The 24345-nt window shown below is 40.9% G+C and overlaps 1 protein-coding gene across 1 annotated transcript; it reads right to left on the reverse strand.

The window, feature by feature from the left end:
- Window positions 1-1021: 1021 nt before the first annotated feature.
- Window positions 1022-21009, reverse strand: RAB32 (RAB32, member RAS oncogene family). Its single transcript, XM_066545682.1, has 3 exons — window positions 20598-21009; window positions 4722-4999; window positions 1022-2567 (listed from the first exon to the last, which is right to left on the reverse strand). The coding sequence occupies exons 1-3, from the start codon at window positions 20824-20826 to the stop codon at window positions 2418-2420; spliced, it is 657 nt and encodes a 218-aa protein (XP_066401779.1). The 5' UTR covers window positions 20827-21009; the 3' UTR covers window positions 1022-2417.
- Between the last annotated feature and the right edge of the window lie 3336 nt (window positions 21010-24345).

Here is a 24345-nt window from a genome sequence, read left to right on the forward strand (position 1 = left end):
CACCTGCTCAGTTTTAAATATCACAATGCTCCCTTCTCCACAGAGGGATAGTGAGAATGTAGTTTGTAGCACAAAGCAAGACTAGCATTCCATTTAAGCGTCAATTCTTTTCCTCAGACAAGTGACAGAAGATGAAAAAAAAAAAAAAGACTACATCCTGCAGGTAATTTCATACTACTGGCCTCAGTAGTAACAACCTGTATCTAAACCAGTACCATTCTACCAGTTTTAGAGTCATGTTCTTCCTACATTCATGCAGAGGTTTAGAAGATGTTATGTGCAAAATAAGGAAAGTGCTTAAATATAGCAACAGTAACTCTTCAAGAAAAAGTTTAGACATTCTTGAAAATAACCTGCATAGGATTATATTATCAGTGACAGGACCCAAATGAGATTCATGCAGTCATGAGATTGAGGCAGTCAAAAAGCTTGAGTTTGGTCTCCATTTTGCTGTTGAATCTAAACACTAAAGCAAAAAAACAAAAAATCCACAATCCACTACAACTGGGGAAACTTTCTGTGGAAGTAAAGTTGGTATTTACATTTGTGCAGCTTTAATTAAAGTTGAAACAAAGACAGTACAGCAGAGATTAAACATTGAAAGTGAGTTTACAGTAAAAATGGAGTTGTTCAAGTGATTGAATAGAAAGATTGTGATAGTTTCAACTCTCAAGGAAAGTTAGGCATTGAAACAACTTTCCCAGGGCCATACAGTCTCCATGGTTTGAGGTTAAGACCACACCACATGAACACCTAAGCACTGTGCTATGACCTTGCTTGGAGAAAGACACTGGCTTAGAGGACATCCTAAGATTCCTTTCATCTGAATTATTTTAGGATTCTAAGCTTAATAAACTCAGTTTTGGTTTATGCCAAGTCTTGCTGTGGTAACTTTAATTCTTTAATATAGCACACACTAGAAGATAAAGTTGTTTTCAAATGTCAATGGAAATATTTGAGTATAGGGTGGAACATATGAGAGGATTCATGTTCTCAAAAGCATACACCAACACACAAAAGATGCCCAAATATATTTATTTAACTCTTAAAAAGTATGTTACTCTTTAGAAAAAAAGACAGCCTAAGAAATCTCAATACAGATTAAAGTATGTCAAATCCTGCATATACCTAGTTCTGATGTTTACCTAAACATCAGCACCATCAAACCCAGCAAGGTAAGACTTCTGAAGTAATGAGGTACCAGGACAGAAGAAACCCTTAAAATAAAGAGGAGGTTCAAAGCCTTTGAGCCAATCAGAGCCAGAGTTCCAGAACACATTCAAGAACCGTGAAATATCTCTAATCCTTTTGAACTTCATTTGATGCCAAAAATACATGAGTGTTATAACAAAGAAACATAAGTATCTCAGTATACAGTTACAAACTGGTAAGCCAGTTCCTTAGTTCAAAGCAGTCAAAAGAGTTCTAAAACTGACAAAGACAGAGCTTGGGACAGAAAGGTTGACAGACTAGCATGAACCAATTAAGCTATTTCCCTCAAGACCTCTCTCCTTGCTCATGGTATTCAGAACCATCTCTAGACAGAAGAAAAAGTTCATCATCACAGGCCAGTAAGATACTTACTTTTTGTACTCTTGGAACAGTTTTCAGTGTTAGTGCATGAAAAAGTTACTAGATGCTTATTTCTGGATGCGCATAGGGGGTGAGGTTACTACAACTATGTGCCAGCAGTACAACTGTATTCATTAATGTGTTTCATATGTAAAGTATTAGCTGAAAATATTCAGCCTTAAATTGCTGAAGATGCATTTATATTAGTATCTCTATAACAATGTCTTTCCCTTGTTAAACACAATAACAACCATCTTGCTTTTACTCAGTGGTAAAAGCCATCTATTTCACTCAATCTTAGTGATCACACTAGGAAAGATACCTCCCATCTGTCATTGGCCCCTTCAAGATTTCTGGGAGGTCTTGATCCAGGAGAACTAGCAAAGAGACAGATCCTCATGGTGGGGATAATAAATAGGGACAATTGTGCTGGTGAGAAGGCTCACGTGGGACATAAATGGTGACAAAGGAAAAGTTTACTTTAAAGGTGCAGGAGTCGAGTCACCTAAAAGTGAGTCCTATTTGGAATGTAGCATATGTCCTAGAAACAAACTAGACACTGAATGTTGTCTTTGTTCCTTTTAGGAGTGTAAACACTACCTTATGTTCTCAAGTAAGAAGACACTAATCAGACTTAGATGCAGACACTCAAGCAAGTGGAATGATAACTCACAAGCTACTCAGTTTCATGCTAAACAAGAATATGTAAACACCCAAATGAGTCACCAATTCAGATAGTACCAGACACCCCATATGGATTGTCACATCGCAGCACCATAGCAGCATTTTGATTTAAAGCAAAGTCCTGCTGCTCATCCCATCACATCTACTGAACGGTGGTAGCATTAGCAGCACTGTGATTTACTCTCTGCTTTCAATGGGTCTAGGTCCAGTTTTGGTTTCCCCACATCATTCTCTTCATTAGGAAAGGTTTTGTAATTGGCAAGGATGTTTTCCACCAAGAATCGAGCAGCTTCATCTATGTTGATGTTGTCCTAAAAATGTTGAAAGCAAGGAAGTCAGTGATCTTTTTGAAACAGCCACACATTCCTATTAACAGTCACACTTTCCTAAAGCTATCCAAAAAGAAAATAATTCTTCAGTCTCATCAGTAGAACACAAACAGTTTAGGTGCAAGAAGTCATTGCTCCTCCTTTTTTTTCTGAAAAAGTTAGCAGAAAGGTTGGACACAAAATTATTCATCCATATTACAAGCTGAAATCTGATTCAAACCTAGTAGGCAGTCAGGGGAATAAGTGTCACCTGCATTTGGAAGACTGACAAATGCCTAAGTGCATTTTCTGTATCAGGAAAGATCCTAGGCAATTACATCATCTGCAGTATTGTCCTACCTTTTAGACCCTTTTTCTGTTTTTGATGGAATTTGGATGCACTTATCTTTTCCATGATCCTCAAAATCACAACAATTTCCTGGTGCCCTATCTAGCTACTCTACATATTCTTGTGCATGCTTTGAAAAGTCCCTTCCCATACACCCTAAAGAATGTATGTGTGCAGGACACAGAGATGTACTTTGCCAGAATATCCCAGTTTCTGAGGGTACAAGCTGGCCTACTGCCAAGGGGTCTCTGGCCACAGGTTTACCTGGCTGGGCCACCTGGTAGCACAGGGCTGCCATGTTTGGAATTGCTCATCTTTGCTTCCAAAGGAAATACCAGCCCAGTATATTACTTATGACTGAAGATCCAATTATCAGTTCCAACAGAAAGGCAAAAGCAGATTAATAGAATATCCAAGTAAGCAGGACTTAAAGCCATAAGCTGTTTTGGTATACTTAGAAAACAAGATAGTTATCCTAAATTTTTGCAATTTCAACTACAATTCTTCAGAGTTCTAAACAAGTCAATTAATACCTAAGCCAGAACTTATAGCCTGGATTTTTCTCTGCAGCAAGAACCTTGTTTTACACTGTCTCATCTTAAATGCCACCTAAAATACAAGTTGCCACTAGAATTTCACATTAGATTTTTCCCCAATGTTACTGGCATTTATTTTTTATGCCATAATGCAGTTTATACATAGCAGTATTACAGGCAGGTAAAGGTTTGGGGAAGACTTTTACCAAAGCAAAAACTTGATATTTTTTTGAGTACAAAGAGCCTCAAAAAACAGAGCTTTTAGTAGCAGATGGGTGAGTTTGGAAATACTTTTCCAAACGCAAACAAATTGTTAGCTAATTTAACTAATTCCTTTAACTGTGTATCCTTCTCTTAAAGTAAACAAAGAACAACTTGTTACTTTGTTTCTTAAAGTCTTCTTAGAGACTCTCTAAGAGTTGCCTAAACATCACTGTGTAACACTTCAGCAGCAGCAGCTGAAGGAAGTAGGCCAGACAAGGGAAAAGCAGGACCTTGAGGCCTATCTTAATTTATAAAGGATTTATCAGCCAGACCAGTAAACTGGTCTGTCGGCCACACAGTCCTCATCTAGAGGAGTCCTTCATTTTAAGAATCAGTTGGGCTTTAAGGAAATATTGGATTTCACTTCCAACTAAGCTGCTGCCAGTTTAATCTGTGCATTGACAAAACATCTGTAGACTAAAACTGTATAGCACATTAAATTACTCAAAGTTAACTGACTAAAGCAGCTGTCTTTCTTAACTTAAATTACTATACAAAACAATTTTTTTTCCTCCAGTTCAGTCTTGACATTGCCTGATAAAATAGAAAAGTGCTTTAGCAACACTGTGGGTAGGTAATAATGAGTAAACAAATAGCTTCTTCACTTCAAATCTTGCTATTTCTTATATAAAACAGTGACAACAGAAAATGCAATTTAAAAACCTGCACCTAAAGATGACCTGAATTTTTTGGGGAGCTTGATCAGCATTTAGTAGTGTTAACATCTAAAGAATAACTGATCCTCAGGCATGCAAGATGAAAAAACTTATCAAACTCAGATAATCAAGGTTTCCAGATAGTTTCAAGATGTTCTGAATTTGAGATACCTTTTCATCTAAACCAAATATGCCTCATCTTCAGGAATGAAGCTAGCCAAAAGATGAGTTCAAATTTTGCTTAATTTGACTGCCACTTCCTATACTCGATAAATTTATTTCCTACATGATTATATTCACCCTTCTCATGCCAATATTCAAGAGACTAAAAATATTTTTCTATTAAGCTTACCTTGGCAGATGTTTCAAACCATCCAACAAAGCCACCTTCTCTACAGAACTGGTCCATTTGAGAGGGATTCTGGCTGCCATCTTTCTTCTGGTCACACTTGTTTGCAAGGAGAACAGCAGGGATGGGGCTGCCATTGGAAAGTAGTACTTTACTGTCCAAATCATGCTTCCATTTTGAAACAGCCTCAAAAGTGGAGCCTCTTGTGACATCAAAGACCACAAAAGCACCAACTGCCTCTTTGTAGTATACTCTGGTCATATTTCCAAAGCGCTCCTGGCCTGAAAGAGAGGACAGTCACAGAGTATATTTATATTGAAGCACAAACTGTATTCAGTGTAAATAGATTAGTGTATCAGCTTAATCCACAGAAGTTTGGCATTTGGGTCTAGTCACCTAGAGCATAAAACATTGCCTTCTCTATCTCACCTAAGTTCATTGTAACAGCTATTATTTACACTATACATGACAAGTCAGATGCTTAAAATAGTTTGCAGTCCCAACTATGACTTCGAGTTTTTCTTAGAAACCCCTCAACTTCTACACTTATATAGTCAACTTATTTGTTGAGTAGAGTTCTTTGACAAGCAATGCCTAAAAACACTACCAACACAGCTATACACAAATCATTATTTCATCAAAGAATATTAAGGCTAATATTTTAATCTAGTTGCTTCAGCTAAAGACTTAAACTCAGCCTTTTGCTGAATGGTGAGCAACAAAGGGTTTTGCAAGCTCCTAGGCTAACAGTCTTCAAAGTATCTTCTGAAGAAGTCACCTATATTATAGATTTTTCCTTAGGGACAAGTTCAAAAGAAGCTGCTAGCTTAACAGTTCTGGCTAAATCTGTTAACTTTGACTTCATTTTTTCAAGTCTAAGATTTACTCTAGATTAATTTTCAACTATAGAAGTTCTACAGCAATCCCAGGATTTAAAGCACAAACAGTTAAAGTACAATTATTCACAACAAAAATCCAAGGGGAAAAAAAAATCAATTGCCCATAAAGCAGAGAAAACTCAAAAAAAGCCTTTTCTTATAAAGTACAACTACTTTAGCCAGAATACTTGAAATACAGAATTAGAGTGTGCCAGTTCACTTTTTCTTCTGTTTGAAAGGCCAGACTATCATGGTGTGTTAACATTTGAGTGTGTCTAGCAGTATCAAGTCCTAGCACATTGTTTGGAAAGTCTGGGCTACTAAAATAGCTTTCTGCTTTGTTTGGAAGTCCTCACTGGGAAAAGCAGTCCCTGAACTCTATGATTTAGTTTTACAGTGTGTCATCACTTGAGCTTTTATCTTTTCATGCATATGAGGTTTAAAAACAGATAAAGGAAGAGCTGTATTTGGAAATCTAGTTGTCCTCTGTTTATAAAAATTCAAGTCCACCTTTGATTAGCAAGGACAAACAGATACAAGGAGAATTGGGTGTGTTATCACCTTCTCAGAAAGAGACCAAAATTCAATAAATGAAGGTGACAAGAGATCCTTGTTCAGCCATGTTCTTTTCCAGCTCATTTTAACATCAGTAATTCAGAGTATGATTAGCTCATTCCCTACAGACAGTTTCAGGAAAGGTTGCCTAAGCAGCTATTAGAATGACCTGAAAACAGCAACAGCCACATTAAAGATCCAAAGAACTATAAAGAAGTGGACTTTATTTCTGGCTGTTCACTTTAAACTATGATGCTGCAGAAAGCAGCATCACTACCCAGCATATTCTTCAGAACAGAGCTTACACCTTTTTTTTTTCCCCACTACATCTTGTGTAAGAACAAGCATGATCCAAGAAGAATCTCTTAACTCCATACTCAAAAGTCAAGTTTTAAAGCAGCATTAATGCCATGGACTTTAAGACCATGCAACAAGCCAGGTACCAAGCCTGCATCTCTGTGACTATGCCTCTGGAAAAGCCACACTGCTAATGGAATTCTCCTAAACAGAGTACACAAGTAATTCACATTGTCTCCCTAGGCTGGACTGTTATGCCTAAAAGAGGTTTTTAGAATAGCCTTACTAGAAACCATACCACCGACCACTGTTTCCACTAATCAAGTACCATTGAGGAAGAGTTAGATCAGAAGGCTTTTACTCCTTCTGCATGTCAATGATGTCACATTAAAAGAAACTCCCCCTGTAGAATGTAGGGATTTTGGTTTTGGGAGTTTTGGTTAAGTTTTTTTAATGGAGTTCCACACAGTCAAATTTAGTTACATTAAGCCAGTCACTGCCCAGGGCACCACACAAGTTTTGAGGAGCTCCTTCTCAGCTTCCTCATTTGTTGAGCTGTCAGTTTCACCACCAATTCCTGACACATGGGAATACCTTGGACTATGCTAAAGCATTGACCCCAGTATCCAATACAGGGAGATATCCCTTCACACCAAAGGACAGCCCCACAAAACAAACTGTGTAATCTCAAGGTCTACAATGCCCTCCATCAACCTCAGTCTTCTACAGAAAAAGAGTTTTTCAATTCAGCCCTGAACTGGTCCAGAATTGAGCACCACTTGCTGTTATTTACATGAGACTGAGCATGAATCTGAAGCAGCAAGGAAAATGGTCCCATGAGTCCTCGCTATTCAGTTGCCAGAGAGCTGGGAGGCTTCCAGGCTTTACTTAAGGCTGTTTTTCCAAATATTTGATGAACACTTACCTAATAAAACTAAGCTGTATTGATTAGTTGCAGGAAGGGTTACTAGATTGTTACCAGAAGGAATAGACAGAGCATGATTACTACATAGGAAAACTAAGTTATTTAGGAATTGCAGAAAAGATCATCAGTCAGTTACCATTTCTCAGATAGCTGTGTATGCTGTACATAAACAAGGCTGCAATCACTGAGCACAGTGAAGGACATTACCATTGACTGAATCCCTTCCTGCCTACTGCTCTTCCATCCAAAGCAGCTGTAAAGACAGAAACAGCTGACAAGGTGGCCAGATGAGCCTCCTATAGCAATAACCATTCCTGAAACATGCACAACACCACATATAAGGTGTACAAAAAGGTGAAATTAGTACAATGCTACATATGGCTTCCAAAGCAACAAAGTTACAAAGCAGAGCTCAGAAGCAAACCTGAGGAGTCTGCCAAAGGCAGCCTTGTACAGTGGCTGCTCACAATGTAAGAAGACAGCAGTCCTGCTAGGAATGGAAGTCAGCATGGAACTGAATGTTGCTTGATATTCTATAGCAGCCACAGTATCAACCAAGGGCTTTGGCTGTCCACAACAATAATTTAACTCTTATTTCCAACAACTCTTACCTCTCTTGTAGTATGAGTTTTGGAGAAACATCAATACAGATTGTTCCGCAGTTTTAATTTGGGTGAAAGTAGAAAACTGATGCGCCTATCAGCAAGAAAGCTTCTATTTTTACTTACTACATTAAAGCTTTATATTAGGAAGATTTGCTATCTCTTACCCTTAAACACACACAAGCTCAACAGCCTTGGATTCTTAGAGATTAATGCCTTTTAATATGTCAAATATCACCCAATGAGTGCTTCCCTTTCCTAGAGTAACCCAAATCAGGTTGTTATAGAGCTGTTTTCACCTCTGGAATTCACATCCACTAACAATAAACCTGACCTGAACACTACCTTGCAACTGCTCTTTCATCCTGTCTGGAGTCTAATGAAGATGGATATACTGTATTTCATACAAAGACAGAAGCAATAAAACATGGCCTGCCCAGGAGGTAAGAGTTTTGTTTGGTAAAAGGTATACAGCATGAGGTGGGAAAAGAACTGAGTTTAAACTGAGTGGACTTCCTTTATAATCATGTCATTACTGAAAAAGCACACACTGACCTTCTTGTCTAGGATGCAGAGCATTCTAGACAGCAATTTGAAAATTTAACAGGAATTTCAGACACAGCTTTTGCAAGGCAAAAAAACCAACTACAAAACAAAACAAAAAAACAAACCTCAAACAAATCCACAAACTCTCATATAGAAAAAACAAACTACAAAACACTAATCCTCCAAATTCTAAAGGCTGAACATAATTCTTTGTTCTTAAAACTAAACGTCTCAGCTTCTGCCATGCACAGTTCAGAGATCTGTCATGCCCCTTCCTCTGTCCAGCAAGATATTTGCTATAATCATTTCTCCATATGTGACAATAGTGTTGAGCAGTACAGAAAGTGGATCATACTCCCAGAGAAGAAAAAGGCTAAAAGTGATCAGATTAAACTAGACTTAAAATCCCCAGTATGTATAATGTCAGAAAGAAAAGAGCAGGAAGATAACTAATTGCTTAGTACAGCAGTATAGAAAGGACAGCCCAAGATTATTCATTCTGGTAGGTCCAGTGACTAGGCATAAATCTGAGCCCACTAAATTACAGTTTTTAGTAGTTCAGGTGTAAATGAGGAGCTAAGATACAGGACAGTCACAGGAATCAGAAGTTTAATTTGGGGGTATGGAAGTGACTTCATGTAATGCAAACTTCTGCTTTCTCTAACCATAGTTTCCATATCAAAATGACTCAGCACCTATTGCCGCCATATTTTCCAGTAATTGCAACAACCTTAAGTGAAATATTTGTGCAATGACACGCATCAGGAACTAATTCACTGCCCTACAGCAGCACCACAGGAATAAAGTTGACTTTAAAACTGCATTAGAACTTGGGAGCTATTCTCACTCCCCAGTTTATATTGTAATGGGGGTGGAATGTAAGTTATAAACTACATGAAATAAATGATGGGCTGTAATTTAAGATTGAACATTAGAAGCTTTATATTTGTCCTGTACTGCAAAAGGTAAGTTATCATTGCAGCCTTGCCTTGACGTACACTTTAAAGTGTTTCTAGAGCAGTCTTTCTCAGTAAAAGGGAGAAACACTAGTGTCCTGTTTATTACAGCAGTGTGAACTACCATTGTAGCAGTTCTTGTGAACATTTAGCAAAACAGATACCCTAGACTCCTATTATTTCACTCAATTTCAACTTGGAACTCCTACATGATGGGAATTGGAGCCAGAAAAAGCAATTTAAATGTACAAATCACTGTTGGATATGCACAATGAGTTTGTCAAGCTTCCTTCCTCCAGACTACTTTTTATATTAATGAGTTAATAGGCAGTTTATATCAACTAATGAGTGAAAGCTTCTTTTTTCAGGAACACCTGAGTGACAATTCCAACTTGCAGTAAAGTTACTGTCATCCAGTGTGATAGATTTAAACTAAATCCCCATCCAAAATGGCTGGGAACATAGTTCAATCCTCTAATTGAGTTAGAACTACTGTCACTTTCTAAACAAGCCCTTCAAGAGCCACAGGCAGGAAAAGACCAGACTCTGGATGCCAGCTGGATGTTCGGCAAAGTACCGCAAATACCCAGAACTGCCCTGAGGATGAATCTCCCAGTTCTCCAGACATCTAATGTACATTTTAGCATTACCAGGGTCAGGTGTGAGTTTTAGAGAGGTATATAAACATGTTACTGGCAAGTTACCACTGCTGACAGCTATCCCCCAAACCAGCACATCTTGTCCCAGAACTGTCCTACCTAATTAGATTGGATCTGTTATTCTGCAAGAAGTAGGTTAAACAAACCACTATCAATATTACAGCTCACATTCAAGTGTGTCTGCCTGCTGTTTCCCACAGATAGTAGCCATAGATTGAGAGTAGACAGACTCCAAGACTGTTAATACCAGATGGCTCCCCACTCCCCAGTCTTACCCATTTCAGCTAAAAGTGTAAAGTTGCCACAAGTGAAAACCATGGAAGTGTTGAACTATGCATTTATTTAAGGACAGACAAATTTGCAGATGACATCAAGCTGAGTGGTGCAGCTGACATATCTGAAGGATGGGATGCCATCCAGAGGGACCTGGACAAACTTGAGAAGTGAGTCCATGGGAATCTCATGAGGTTTAACAAGATCGAGTGCAAGGTGCTGCAACTGGGTTGGGGTCCCAACACAGGCAGGGGAACGAACAGACTGAGAGCAGCTGGGGCAAGAAGTACTTATGGGTGCTGATAGATGAGAGGCTGGACATGAGCCAGCAATGTGCACTTGGAGCCCAGGAAAATCACACGTATCCTGGGCTACATCCAAAGCAGCATGGCCAGCAAGGCAATGAAGGCTGATTCTGCCCCTCTGCTCTGCCTTTGTGAGACCCCAACTGGAGTGTGGTATCCAGCTCTGGGATCCCCAAAGTAAGGACATGGACCTGTTGGAGTGAGTCCAGAGGCAGGCCATGAAGATCAGAGGGCTGGAGCACCTCTCTGATGAAGACAGGCTGAGAAAGTTGGGATTGTTCAGCCCTACAAGAAAGACACAGACGGGCTATTTACAAGAGCATGTACTGACAGAACACAGGGAAATGGTTTTAAATTAAGAGTAGGTTTAGAAAAGATATTAGGAAGAAATTCTTCACTGTCATGGTGGTGAGGCACCAGAACAAGTTGCCCAGAGAAGCTGTGGATGCCCCATCCCTGGAAATGCTCAAAGTCCAGGTTGGGTGGAGCAACCTATGGTCAAGTCCCATGGCAGCATAGTTGGACCTGGATGACCTTTAAGGCTCCTTACAGCCAAAGCCATTCTGTGATTCTATGACATTAGCAGCTCTAGCAGATGTTAGAAACCTTTAAGTGCTAAGGAAGATCCAGCTTGACTTTTACTTTCCACCACTGTGAAAAACTGTTATTTGTGGTTCTGGTGACAAACACAGGCTAGGAAGTGAGAATTACTAGAATATTATATCTTCCTGTATGAGACAAGTACTAGAAATAACCTCACTGACTGCAGTACTTCATTTCTGACAGACAAAAGCAGCCTCAGACAATTACAACTGCTAGTGCCCTTTCTTTCTAAGGTTGGTATGGGTAAGTTAACTGACCACTGGATAGACTCTTCCCAACACTAACCCTTCCCCAAATGCTTCAGAACAGTCTTCAGGGCAAAAGCCAGTTAATCCCTGTTCAACTGACTCACACTTTATTGTAAGAGACAGCCTTTGATCCCCGATTGTGTCTATATTAGAAAGCTGCAGGATGCAGTTGAAGCAGTTCTGTTGAACAATGCAGTATCAGAGGCTTGACACTGACAATATATACTGTACAGACACAGTATGTATGAGAGACCCTGTAGCCATTGAAAAGTTACTGATGAATATCAGCTTAAGTGCAGCAGTATTTTGATTATTTAGATCATATCACAAAGTATTTCCACATGTTCGCAGAAGTCACTATTTCATTCTGAAATGTTAGGAAGCAGTTTGCTTTGAAGTTCCATTTCCCAATACAGCCAGTTTCTAAACTAACAATTTGTTAACTACATGAAACTGCAAAATCAATGACCAGTCCTTCCATTCACTGCTTGCTATCATTGCACTTTAACACAGGACAGTCCTGTTCACTACCCGTGAAACAGCAAGAGCACAGGGATGGCAAGTGCTGGAAGCTAGACACCAGATTTGCACCAGGAGCTATGATCACTTCTACCAACCTAATAGAAAAGGCATGCCATTCTCTCCCACAAAGACAAAGTTTTCCCTCAAATAATTGCACAGCCCTCACTGGGAATTTTATAGTAAGACTGAGACTTTTCATTGCTGGCTGTAGTCTTGGGCTAATCTAATTACTTAATTGTCCAAACTGACTTCAACAGCTTACTGTTGTGTCTTTAAGAAGTTGAGAGGCAACACCTGCACCTAGAGTTCAGTGGGTTTTATCCAACATTGTGTTTATTTTATGCAGCAGTATGACAGTCATGTTTGTATAAGAATCCATCCTTTTTTTTGCATCTTTGCTAAACAGCGAGAGACAAAGCCACTGTTTAAGCACTAGATTTCAATCCCCAGAAAATCAAAATGCAACCAAGCTAAACAATTTCTAACTAGCTGTCAAATGCAGCATGTATAGAACAATTCCCCTGCATTAGTATTCAAAGGAGTTGACATAGTCCAATTAGTGCCAGCAACAGCATGAATTGGTACTGCCTACCTTGCTTGAACAAGACTTACCCAAACAAGTAATCTGCCAGAGTTCAGCTATTTCATGCCTGCCACCCTCTGATCCATATCCTTTGGTGTGCTGCCCTGCAGCCAGAGCTGCACAGTGTGCTTCACAGTGATGCTGCATGGCACTACAGCATTTCACAGCACACAGGAGAACAATTCTAAAGTCAGTTTGTCTCCAGAACAACTTTATCACGGGACTGAAAAAATGTTAATCTCTAAAATGGTCAATGTGTCATAGCACATTGTGTGTGATTGGAATTTTGTATCAAATTGCTGCCACTTTGCTCTACCCAGCACTCTTAGCCTGGAAGCACTTAAAGAACAAGTTCCCGTAAGTTGTTTGCAGTGACATTCAGAGACTACCTCTCAACCTATTATTTGAAAAGCTGCTAAAATCCATACAATAAGGAATATTTGTTTTCATTACCTGCTAATGCAGAACCCACTGCTAGTGAGAGTTTGCCAGACTTCTCTAGACAGTTAAGACATTTATTTCTAAGCAAGCTCTATAAAGCCCTAAAATCCCTCCATTTCTCAAAGCATAATCACACTCCGTTTATCCTCTTTTTGTGTCTCCATAGCCAGGAGAGATCTTTGAATATTGAACACTGTGCCACAGTAGCTTGAGAAGCATGCTGTGCTTTGTAGTCACTGCTTACTGCTGGTCATGCTAGCTTTAACATCTGCAGGAATTTCACAAGAGGTATCCCTATATTTCCATGCACAAACATAAACAGACATTCCCTTCCTGCAAATCACGTCTTTCTAACATGGCATATCACACTTCTGAACCTCTGAAGTATTTGGAGGGAACCATTTACAGCAGACTACAAAAGCAAAGCAATGGTTACCACTGGAATTCATGGAGGGTATGTCTGACAGCTGTGAGACTGAATCCAGTGGTCTCACTCACCACTGAGAGGAAGACTTTTATTTTTTACAGAATGCTAATACCTTTTCTGGAACCAGTGAGCTAAGATTATTTTCTTTGCTTTATGACATAAGTTGAGAATTACCCCTTTATAGCAAATTACCCCTTTATAGCACTTGCCAACTCAAGTTGTACTTGTGGATATGCACTTTGGTAACACCCTGTCCTAATGTGCACCTAAAGGAAACCAAACCAGTAAGAGGCAAAGTGGAGATGTAAATAAGGTTAAGCACCAAGACTCTGAAGCTGCAACTTCTGAAGATGAAAGGAGAGTTGATAAAGCTCGATTTACATTCGTGTGAATGCCATACATTAAGAGAAAAGTGTATATTCAACATTGCCCTCAGAGACAAACTGGTGCAGACAACGTGCTTGACTTGTCAAACCAGCTTCATTTCTGACTACTTGAGTCAGTATTTTATGAAGGGCAGGAATTTAATACTTGCCTTCAGAAAAGTGGGTGACCCACATGAGATTATTACTTCTGCAAAGAACTCCAGTTTTATAAACTAATCCAAAAATTAGTTATGTTGAGCTCTACGTACTATTCTTCCTTCTGTCTACTGTATTGCATGTAAAAATTTAGGTATTGTTTGCTTTTAAGGTAGATTTCCCCTATTTGATGTATATCCATTCAGCCATCCCTACTCACTGTATCAGAGTACTAGGAAAGAGTTTTTATTGTGATCTTGTAGGAAGCACAAAACTTCTGACCAACTGCTGTGCGACATCTGTTTGAAAATAAGGCTGAAGCACCATCTATTCCATAGTGATTAGACAACCAAGCACAAAGTGCTTTTCCATTTTTGAAATGGAAAAATTAGAAGTACCTGTAAGATAAATACACTGAACTTTATTTTAAGCCTGTACTAGATCAGGTGGTCTTTTAGGATCACATCTTTAACCCCACTTCTCATAGAACACCTTGAAATGTCTTATGAGGAAATTCTAAAGACAATCAATCAAAGAACATCTGTCTCAATTCTCCCATTTAACTGAACTGTCCTGTCTTGCATAATCAAAATTACCACACTAGACTATCTTACAGCACCAATACCAAGACAGTAGCATTTCCCATATACTTATGGAATTAAATCAGCACAATTGGTATAGGTTTAGTCCAAAATAACATATACAGTACTTTGAGTGGCTACATAACATAGTACTAAGCAAAAGAACCTTTGCCATTATGAAAGCTTTGGTACCCCACTGATAAGACATGGAAATTCCTTCATTAGACCAACAAACATACCTCATACCTTGATAACATTTTATTAAAAGTGTATTTAGACAGGACTGCCAAAAAAGAAAACATGCAGAATCTGTTTGTATTCAGAGATGTCTGAAAGTTGGAAAAACACCAAAACCCCAAGTTTAACACATTCAGAACTTATTTTAATATTTAGCTGTAGAGCTCCAAGCACAGCAAGTCATTCTGAAGTGAAAGCTCATAACCCAAATCCAGCTATTCCAGAAAAGTCATAAGAAAGGACACCCACACAAGATTTCCCACAGATGGATGGTTTCTAGAAGGAAACAAAGTACACCTTTAGTGCTGTTTCTTGCCTCTGTGTTCAAAATCTATGTGAGCAGACCTTCTACTTCCCATCCCCAAACTTTATCTGCTAGTCTTGCATATTTCCAGTAAGCATAACCCTTAAGCAAATTTTCTCTCATGAGATTTATATTTAAACATGTGTGAGCAGGAAGCAGTCAGAAATTAAGTCTTTCACATCTCCATGAGTCTGAAGACATAATCACATAGAAGATTCCCCAGCCCTGACTGGGAGCTTTGTGACCTGCCTCAGCTATAGGCAAAATGATAGCACTCCTAATTTCGACCTGAAGGCTGCTTCTGGAACCTCCATTGCTACATAAACCAGGAAACAGCCTCGGAAACTTACAAGTCCCTGAAAAAACTCTGAGCTCCAAGTTCTCCACCCATTTCTGATACAGTTATTCATGTGCACATCCTTCACTCATTAAGACTATTTATAGTGGTGAGAAAAAAACCTCCACATTTGAGGGAAGGTCACACCTGGATTGTCTCACCTCCACCTTATGCTCACTTGTACCAGGCACATAGCAAAGTAATTTTCTCATGTTTCTTTTTTTTTTCCTGCAAGAGTTGCCATTTTAATCCCTTCAACACATGTTGTAGCTAAGGAGAAGTTGCAACAAGAATACCTTAACTACTTAAAGAGACTGCTGCCTTCAAATTCTCCATACTTAGGAGAGACTTCCCCACAAAGCAAATGAAGCATACATGCCTCTGGCACAGAGCCAGGTATGGATACAGAACAGCAGAAGTTTTCTGTTTGTTTTCCTATAGACTTTCAGGGATGCAGTAGCATCACTTAACACTTGCTTTAGACCTTATTTTAAAAAAATAAAATCAGTCCATAATTCAAGACACAAGCTAATGCCCCAGTACACAGAAGCAACTTGGCAGCCTCTATGACATGCCAATGGCACAAGTGCAGACCAGCAGGAATACAGAGCTGCTTGAAATAGGGTTTTCATATGGAAGAAAGCTATCTCGCATACTGTAACTGCCTGGATGCCTTTGAAAGTCAACCACATCCATGGTTTCCTGTACTTGCTCCCATTTCTCATGGCTTCCTATAGAAAAGTCTAACAGTTACTTAAAAAGTTAACTTGCTCTTAACAACCACTCACATATCTTAACACTTACTTTGTCTTCATACAAGAGATGGGTTATTCCGACTCTTCCTCAATTTAGTATTTAACCAAAATACTTGGTCTGATATCTCCATCCTTTTGGGGTCCTGTATATACTTATAACAATTTACAGTTCGGTTCCTCTCAAGGAGGCATGCAAGATTTTAGTAACAAATTTACATGCTACATGCTGATTTTCATTCAGCTCTTGAAAGCCTGTAAAGCATGTTTACAGTACCAAAGTACAATGATTCCTCTTCTGTTTGGCCAACTTCATAGCCATACTCTGCCAGTTAAAGCATTATTTCGGTTTCAATAAATATTTATACAAAGAATTTTTAATAAAATCCTGGAAGCAGAATGCTATTACATAAAAGTTAATTTAGAATTCCTCAAAAAAAGCTTTAAAATCAAATTCATCTAAAAGTTGCCATTAGTGACATTCTTCACAAGAAGCCAACCTCAAGCCACTATCTATGATCTTTACCACACCTGCTCTCCAGCAAACTACACTTCATACAGGCTGATGTGAGTGACAGTGATAGTCAACATGAGCACAAAAGCAGCAACTAACACAGTTGCTGGCTTTACTAGATTAGCTCAAAATTTTTTATGATACTGAAAATGCTTTAAGTGCTCTTTCAATATCACCTGACAGCTTCATCAATATGCCACACACACCTAAGCACGCTGTGGTCAGTGCAGTGCAGCACGTCTGTCAAGTAGGAATCTCTACTGTTTTGAAATAGACTATAAAAACACTTCCCTATCATTAAGATTTCTTTGGTTTGCATCTCTTGACTACAATGACTCATTCCTACATCCTATTTATTTTGCCAATCATTTATGCTCTTTGATCAATGCTTTAACACTTTCAGAATTTATCCAGAAAGAATTTTTCATTACTTTATGCATCAAAATAAAAAAAAAAAGGCAACAAAACACAAAAGCCAACTAAACAAAAGAACCCAAGAATAATGCCTAAGGGCAGCTAAAGTTCCTGCATGAACACACATAATCTGTTCACCTCCTTTCAGATGCTTCTTTCTTTATGCTGTAACCAAGATAATTTGACAGTAACCAATCAGTCTTACTCTGAAGCTTTTTTATCACCTTTATTTAAGAAGTTACAACCTGTGTCTAAAAACTAAAGCACCTGACTATCTCTACAATACAAATGTCTAGGTACAACAGTAACCTTCCTCCTTCTTCATTATTTTACATCCCTTCCCCTTTGATGCTGCTGCAAGAGTTTGCACTACTTTGTACCTTACAACAAGAGGGCTATTTTCAGCAGAAAAAAGAAAAAGCATAAGCAGTGTAACGCGGTCATGCTCTATTTGACAGAATTATCTAATCACAAAAAAAAGACCCAAAACCAAAACAACCTCAGCTAGCACAAGAATTTGAAGTCATCCAGTAACCTACTGCATTGCAATAAACAGCACAACATCCATCACTTTTCCTACAATCAAATCAGAAGCCAGCATTATGATCAGTATCTGCATTATGATCTTTAGCTGATGCATGAACTACAGGGTCAGTTCTTTTCATTGACTTAGGTACAAAACCTTAGCTTGCATCACCCAGCTCTTTAAAGAAAGCTTCTTACAATGAACTGTTACGCACAAGCTTTGATCTAGTGAAAATAACATCCCTTTCTATGCTTAAGGGGTAGACTTTAATTCAACAGCCTTTTTAAATGCATCAAAATAAATTCAGAATGCCAGCAGTATATTGCTTGCAGGGAAGTCACATGTAACATTACTTACCCTAAGATTCAGATCTCTTCAAGAGATCTAAAGCCGTTTGTCTGCACACACCAGCAGGCAAAATTATCTACAAGCTGTTGAAAGCCAGAAGACAGCTGGGCTGATGAGTTAAAAAGGAATGACTATCACATGCTCAGACACTGCTACACTTCAATAAAGCACTTTAGAGAATGTTGTCTATGATTATAAAAGCCATCTTCAACCTGGTTCTTTAACTAATAACTTCAATATAAATCTGTTAATATCCTCAAGTATTTAGAAATATTCCTGATTGTACACATGAAGAGCTGCAGAACACAATCCCAAATTGAGGACTTCAACAGCTTTAAGACCATCAAATACCCGTACAGACACTAAAATACTCTTTATTTTACTAATTAACTCTCAGATGTCAAGGGCTATAGAAGTCCAAATTGCTGGTCACACTGGCTCAGCACAACCCAGTCAAAAATAACCAAGATTACTTCTCTTCTTTGTCTTGTTTTTTTTCCATTGGACAAGCTTCCCCTAGCCCTGTGGAAACAGAATACCCTAAACTAGCAGATTAGACTAAGAGTTTGGAGTGCAAACTGAAGAACAGTTGTATCTTCCTTGTTAATTTCTGCTAGGGAAAGACTAGTCAGGTGTTTCATACAAAAGTCTTATAAAAGAGGAAAAATATTTCAGTGACAGGAAAAATTTTAATTCTTCAATCAATTTAATTCTTCAACCAATTTACCACAAGCTTGCAAGGATTTGTCAGCAGCTCTTAACTTAGTCTTCAGCTAGCTGTGTCAAAAATACTCCAAAGGCAATAATCAAAAATGAGAAATACTGTCTTCTGGATGATGACACTAATGCATGGATGTATTGATAGAACTTCCCAAGCTGTAAATAGGTTCTGTCCAAACTTTGTGACAAGTTAAAGCTAAGTTTCTGCCTATGCTGTTGAAACAGATTGCTTTGGCAAAGCACACAGCCTACCCAAGTCTGAGCAATGAAGGGCTGAGAAGTCAAACACAGGGATGGCAGCCTGCCAAACCCCAGGATGCCAACAGCCTCCCCTCTTCAATCTTTGGAACCCCAGGCTCGCTAAATATGCCCAGAGGACTGCAATAGCTTGTACTGATACTGATAATTGAGTCACAGAAAGTTAAAACTGACTCACAAGAGGAACACATCAGAAGAGAAAACTTGCCAACATCTTACTCGCTCTTCAAAACAGCAATTAGAAAATATTTTCATTTGCCCTGCAGGCCAGCAACAGAAAGATCCATGGTGTATTTCAGCATATGGCAGTACGAAGGCTTTTCAGTTTGAGGAATCACATTTGAAGCATTTTAGAGCAAAAAGACCAGGAGCTGATGTACAGCTGGTCTGTCACAGGGTTACAGCAGCCACATGTCACACTTCCTCATTTTTGAGCTTCCACTATTAAGCATAAAGTCAATGGAAACAGTAACTACCAGCTTTTTTCCCCTTGTGTCTTCCAGCAGTGTAAGTTTAAATACTAGCATTTGAAATAAAATCTGCTTTTTCAGATACAAGGAGATATTCTGAGAGTGGTAGACAGAGATGAGGGGAGTTGCAGGGTAACACCTGGGTTGCACACAAAACTAGAAATGCAGTACCAACTAAAGTGATTACAGAGGTGAGGGACAGACTTCTTATGAGACCACGGCAAAACAGAGATTGTTCTGTGGCATTTGACTCCACAGCATAAGCAAAGTTAACCATGGTAGGTACACAGTAGGAGTCTTGGAAACAAGAGAGATGCTGAAGAACAGGTTTAAATCATATATAGGAAAGGAATAATGCATGTTTGGACAAGTAGACAGGACTTTTCTGCTTCCATGTGCTCATAGTATGCTTCTAACACGCAAATTTGTGACTTGAATATAGCAGGGATGAAAACTACTTTAAAATTAACCAGGTGACTCCAAGCATGCAAAGTTTAAGCATTCTTCCTTTGAGGACAATTTTAGCTGTTTGAGTTACCTTTAACCTGTAAAGCATGGTGCATTAAATGCATTACAGATTCAGAACCCTGAATTTATTTCAGCAGCAGCCATAACCAAGGCCACCACCACGCAGACAAGTAGTTCAGGCAGAGCAGTATGAGCAGGAACACTTCGGGAGCCCTGGATCGAGCAGCGAGAGCAAAGCAGCTGCTCGAGGACTGCTGTAAAACCCTGGGCCAAGCCAAGAGCCCCACAAAGTATGATAACGAGAGAGGGCAAGGCCTGTAAAAAGTGAAAAACTTCACTCCCACGTCAAGACCTCCTTCTACTTACATCTCAAAGGCAAGAATAAGAGGTTGCATATAAGGGGTAAGACAAAAAACAACAACAACAACAACAACAAAAAAAACCCAAAAAAACCCAAAAACAAAAACCAAAAAAACCACAAGAAGAGACATTTCCCAGCCAAAACACTCTTTTCTCCGCAGAGGCCGTGTGCCAGGCCCCCGACAGCCGGGCTCCCAGCGCCGCCCGGCGCACCCTGCGGGGAGCAGCCCGCCCGTCCTGCCCCGGTACCTGCGATATCCCAGAGCTGCAGCCGCACCAGGGTCTTGCTGTCCCAGTTGATGACTTTGAGCGCGAAATCCACGCCGATGGTGGCCCGGTAGTGCTGGGAGAAGAGCTGGTGCACGTAGCGCTTGATAATGCTGGTTTTGCCCACGCCCAGCTCCCCGATCACCAGCACCTTGAAGAGGTGCTCCCGGCACTTCGGCACGCCGCTGCCCGCTCCTTCCCCGCCGGCCATCCCTCCTTCCCTCCCGTGGAGTGCGGCGGAGAGGCCGGGCTGCCGGGGCCGCGGCTCTCCCGCTTCTGAACTTTCCCAGGCGGCAACTTTCCCCCAACTTTCCCTAGCCGGCTCCCCACAGGACCGGCCCTCGCCGGGCGGGGGAAAACGAAGCGGGACAGAGGGTGGGAGGGAGCGGGGAGCCTCAGCCACCACCTGACTGCAGTCACAGGACGCGGAAACTCCGCGGGCTTATAGCGGCCCGGGGGAGGGCGGTGGGAGGGGCGGGGAGAGGGAGCGGCCCGCCCGCCCCGCCACTCTGGGACACCGGGTGGGAGGTGGGACCGGGAAAGGGTCGGGGTGGGAGGAGTTCCCCCGCAGCCGCTTGGGGCGGGCCGGGCCGGGCTGGGCTGGGAGCGGCAGGGCAGCGCGGGGTGAGCCTTAGAAGAGGGCTTGGGTTGGGGACGTGTCAGCTCTCTGTTTGTACCTTTCTTTGGTACTTTGCTTCCAGCGGTGGTGGCGGTAGCGAAGTTTTCTCCCGGTGAACTCTCTGAAAGCACCCGGGTTCTCTCCCCACCGTCTGGCAAAGAGTTTTACGGCAGAGAGGTCCATGGGACAGAGGGCCTCGTCAGGATGCGTGCCGATGGCAGGCTTCCAGTGGCCCTGCTCGCTCCCAGCCTGCATTCCCAGGAGCCAGCCTGGGGAGCTATAGGTGCGGGGTGCTGCGCCCTGGCCCCCTCCCCGCCCTCGCAGGCCCTGCAGTGCGGCCTAGGGCTGCGTGTGGGCTGGGCTGGGCTGGGCTGGGCTGAGCCCGGCCGGGCAAACAGCGCTGGCAGTGCGGGCTGCGCTGAGGCACCAGGGCAAACAAACAGGGCCGGCAGTGCGGGCTGTGCTGAGGCACCGGGGCAAACAGGGCCGGCAATGCGGGCTGTGCCGTGCTGAGACACCGGGGCAAACAGCGCCGGCAGTGCGGGCCGTGCTGTGCTGAGACACCGGGGCAAACAGGGCCGGCAGTGCGTGCTGTGCTGAGACACCAGGGCAAACAGGGCCTGCAGTGCGGGCCGTGCTGTGCTGAGACACCAGGGCAAACAGGGCCTGCAGTGCGGGCCGTGCTGTGCTGAGACACCGGGGTAAATAGGCCCGTGCCCAGGCGGCAGCTGTGACACAGCGATGGCCGCTCTGAGGAAAGGCTCGGGTGAGCAGGGCAGACATCACCTCCTCATCTGCCGGATTGCTATCAAACACCTACACCTAAATTTGGTTCCCTCCTGTTGCTAAATTGATCTAATAAAATATTTTTATTCTTTTCTGGTTGTTTTAAAAATTATCCAAGGCACTCATAGAACATGGCATGGTTTGGGTTGGAAGGAGCCTTACAGATCATCCAGTCCCAACTCCCCTGACATGGGCAGGGACACCTCCCGCTAGACCAGATTGTTCTAAGTCAGGTCCAGGGATGGGGCATTCACAGCCTCTCTGAAACAGACACCTTGTTAGAAATCAACATAAAACAAGTTTCCTGACCACAGGACCGTGTAGTACCATGGGTGCAGATTAGAGGTGCTGGGGAAAAAAATCTTTGCTAACATACTCTTCAAATTAAACCCACAACCCCTGGTGTCTGTGCCAGTAACAAGAGGATGAAATTGTGTGGTAGTGTCTCCATGCTGTAAGGTTTGTTTGTCATGTAAATACCTAAACAGAACTATTTTGTGCCGCAGAGCAATGGCAACTACCCCAAACAGGAAGTGTTACCTGGTTGTCTGGACAGCCTGTGTGTACAGAGGCAGGTAACCCAAGGGAAGATCTAACTAGCACTGAAGGGATGCCCCCAGTGGGAAAGAAAGTAGCGCTTCAAATACATGGTAACATCTGTCAAACAATCATCAGTTGCTCCTGATACTATACCAGTTCTTTGCACATACTAATTTCTTTGCAATGCTTTAAATTAATGGCCTCACTAAAATGATCCAGATATCCTTAGGTGACTTTGGAGAATGTGTATTTCCATGTCACACAAAGATGGGGCATGCACTATAGATGGGAGTAGGTGAATAGAAGAGCTGTTTGGCAAAATAAGGCAAGAAAAGACAGCATTCTTGAAGAAAAATTGTGTTTGGGGATTTTGGTTTGGTAAATTTGTTAATTTGTCATGCTATATTAACTCCATGACAATTTCTGTAATTAGTATTTTCTTGCCCAGCAGTAACGATACCAGAATATAAACTGGGGGAAGAATATAACTTAGAAACAAGATTTTTTCTTGATGGAGGGAGGCCCAGGGCAGTCCAGGTACCTGCCAATAGATGAGACAAGCAAGTAACACTGTCTTTATCCGGGACGTTGGAGGCAGATGTGAGACAATATTATTTCAGGTACAGGTACTTTAACCACTATGGGGTCTGGTAAACCTCTCTAGCTATATCTAGACTGAGGTCTTTTTCATCACAATGGTCCATTCAGACAGGGAATTTGGCTGGCATGCACTGAAATTTCTCCCCAGATAGGTGCCAAAGTTTTTCTTTGTCTTGCAAAAACCAAAGTGGGTTGGAAATGAATTGTCACATGCTCATGTAAGGGTGGCTGGGTTTTAGGATGGATGCAGAAGCCTTGTTCCACAGGCTTAAATGGAGTCTTGGAGCCTTTATTCCTCAGCTGTGAGACAGTAATTACATTACTTTCCTACCTTCTGGGAGATTTGTATTAATTGATTACTAGGCACATTCTGTAATTATATACCAGAGTGTGGAATGCTTGCATGTTGACTGGAGGTCTTTCATGACATTAGATAAATTGTTTTCCCTTGCACAGACAGGAGCAAAATTGTATGTATTTCCTACCATTTGTTAGGCCTGCCTACTACCATTTTTGTTTTACATGTCATAAAAATTCATTGATGCCAGAGAAATTAATTCCTCTCATTACTTCCTCCATTCCTGCTACTTTTATTTTTTTCAAGCAAGGCAAGACAGATATTCTGGTTTTGGTAGGGATAGAGTTATATCAACTAAGTGAGATATTATTAACTGTACTACTAGTAGTAAACTGAATACAAGTGCTTCTGCATACTTGAGTTTCATATCAACAGTTCAAAAGAAGGCTATAATTTAATTTTTTTCCACACATACTGATTTGGAGTGATAAGAACCAATATTAAAACCAAAGAAGTCAATAAAAGTCTGTGACAGTGGTCACAGGGGTTCTTGAATGAGGGGAGAGACGAGAATGTTGACTCCAGGTTCAGAAGGCTTGATTTATTGTTTTATGATGTACATATATTACATTATAACTATACTAAGAAGAAATAGAAGACGAGGTTTCCTCAGCAGGCTAGCTAAGAATAGAATAGAAAACAATGATAACAAAAGGCAGCTCTCGGACTCTGTCCGAGATAGCTTGGTCTTGATTGGCCATTAATTATAAACATTCAAGATGGCCCAATCAAAAATCCACTTGCTGCATTCTACAGCAGCAGATAACTATTGCTTACATTCTTTTTCTGAGACCTCAGCTTCTCAGAAGGGAAACTCCTAAAGAAAG

This window comes from Molothrus aeneus, chromosome 3 (assembly GCF_037042795.1).
Source record: "Molothrus aeneus isolate 106 chromosome 3, BPBGC_Maene_1.0, whole genome shotgun sequence".
Lineage (NCBI taxonomy): Eukaryota > Metazoa > Chordata > Aves > Passeriformes > Icteridae > Molothrus > Molothrus aeneus.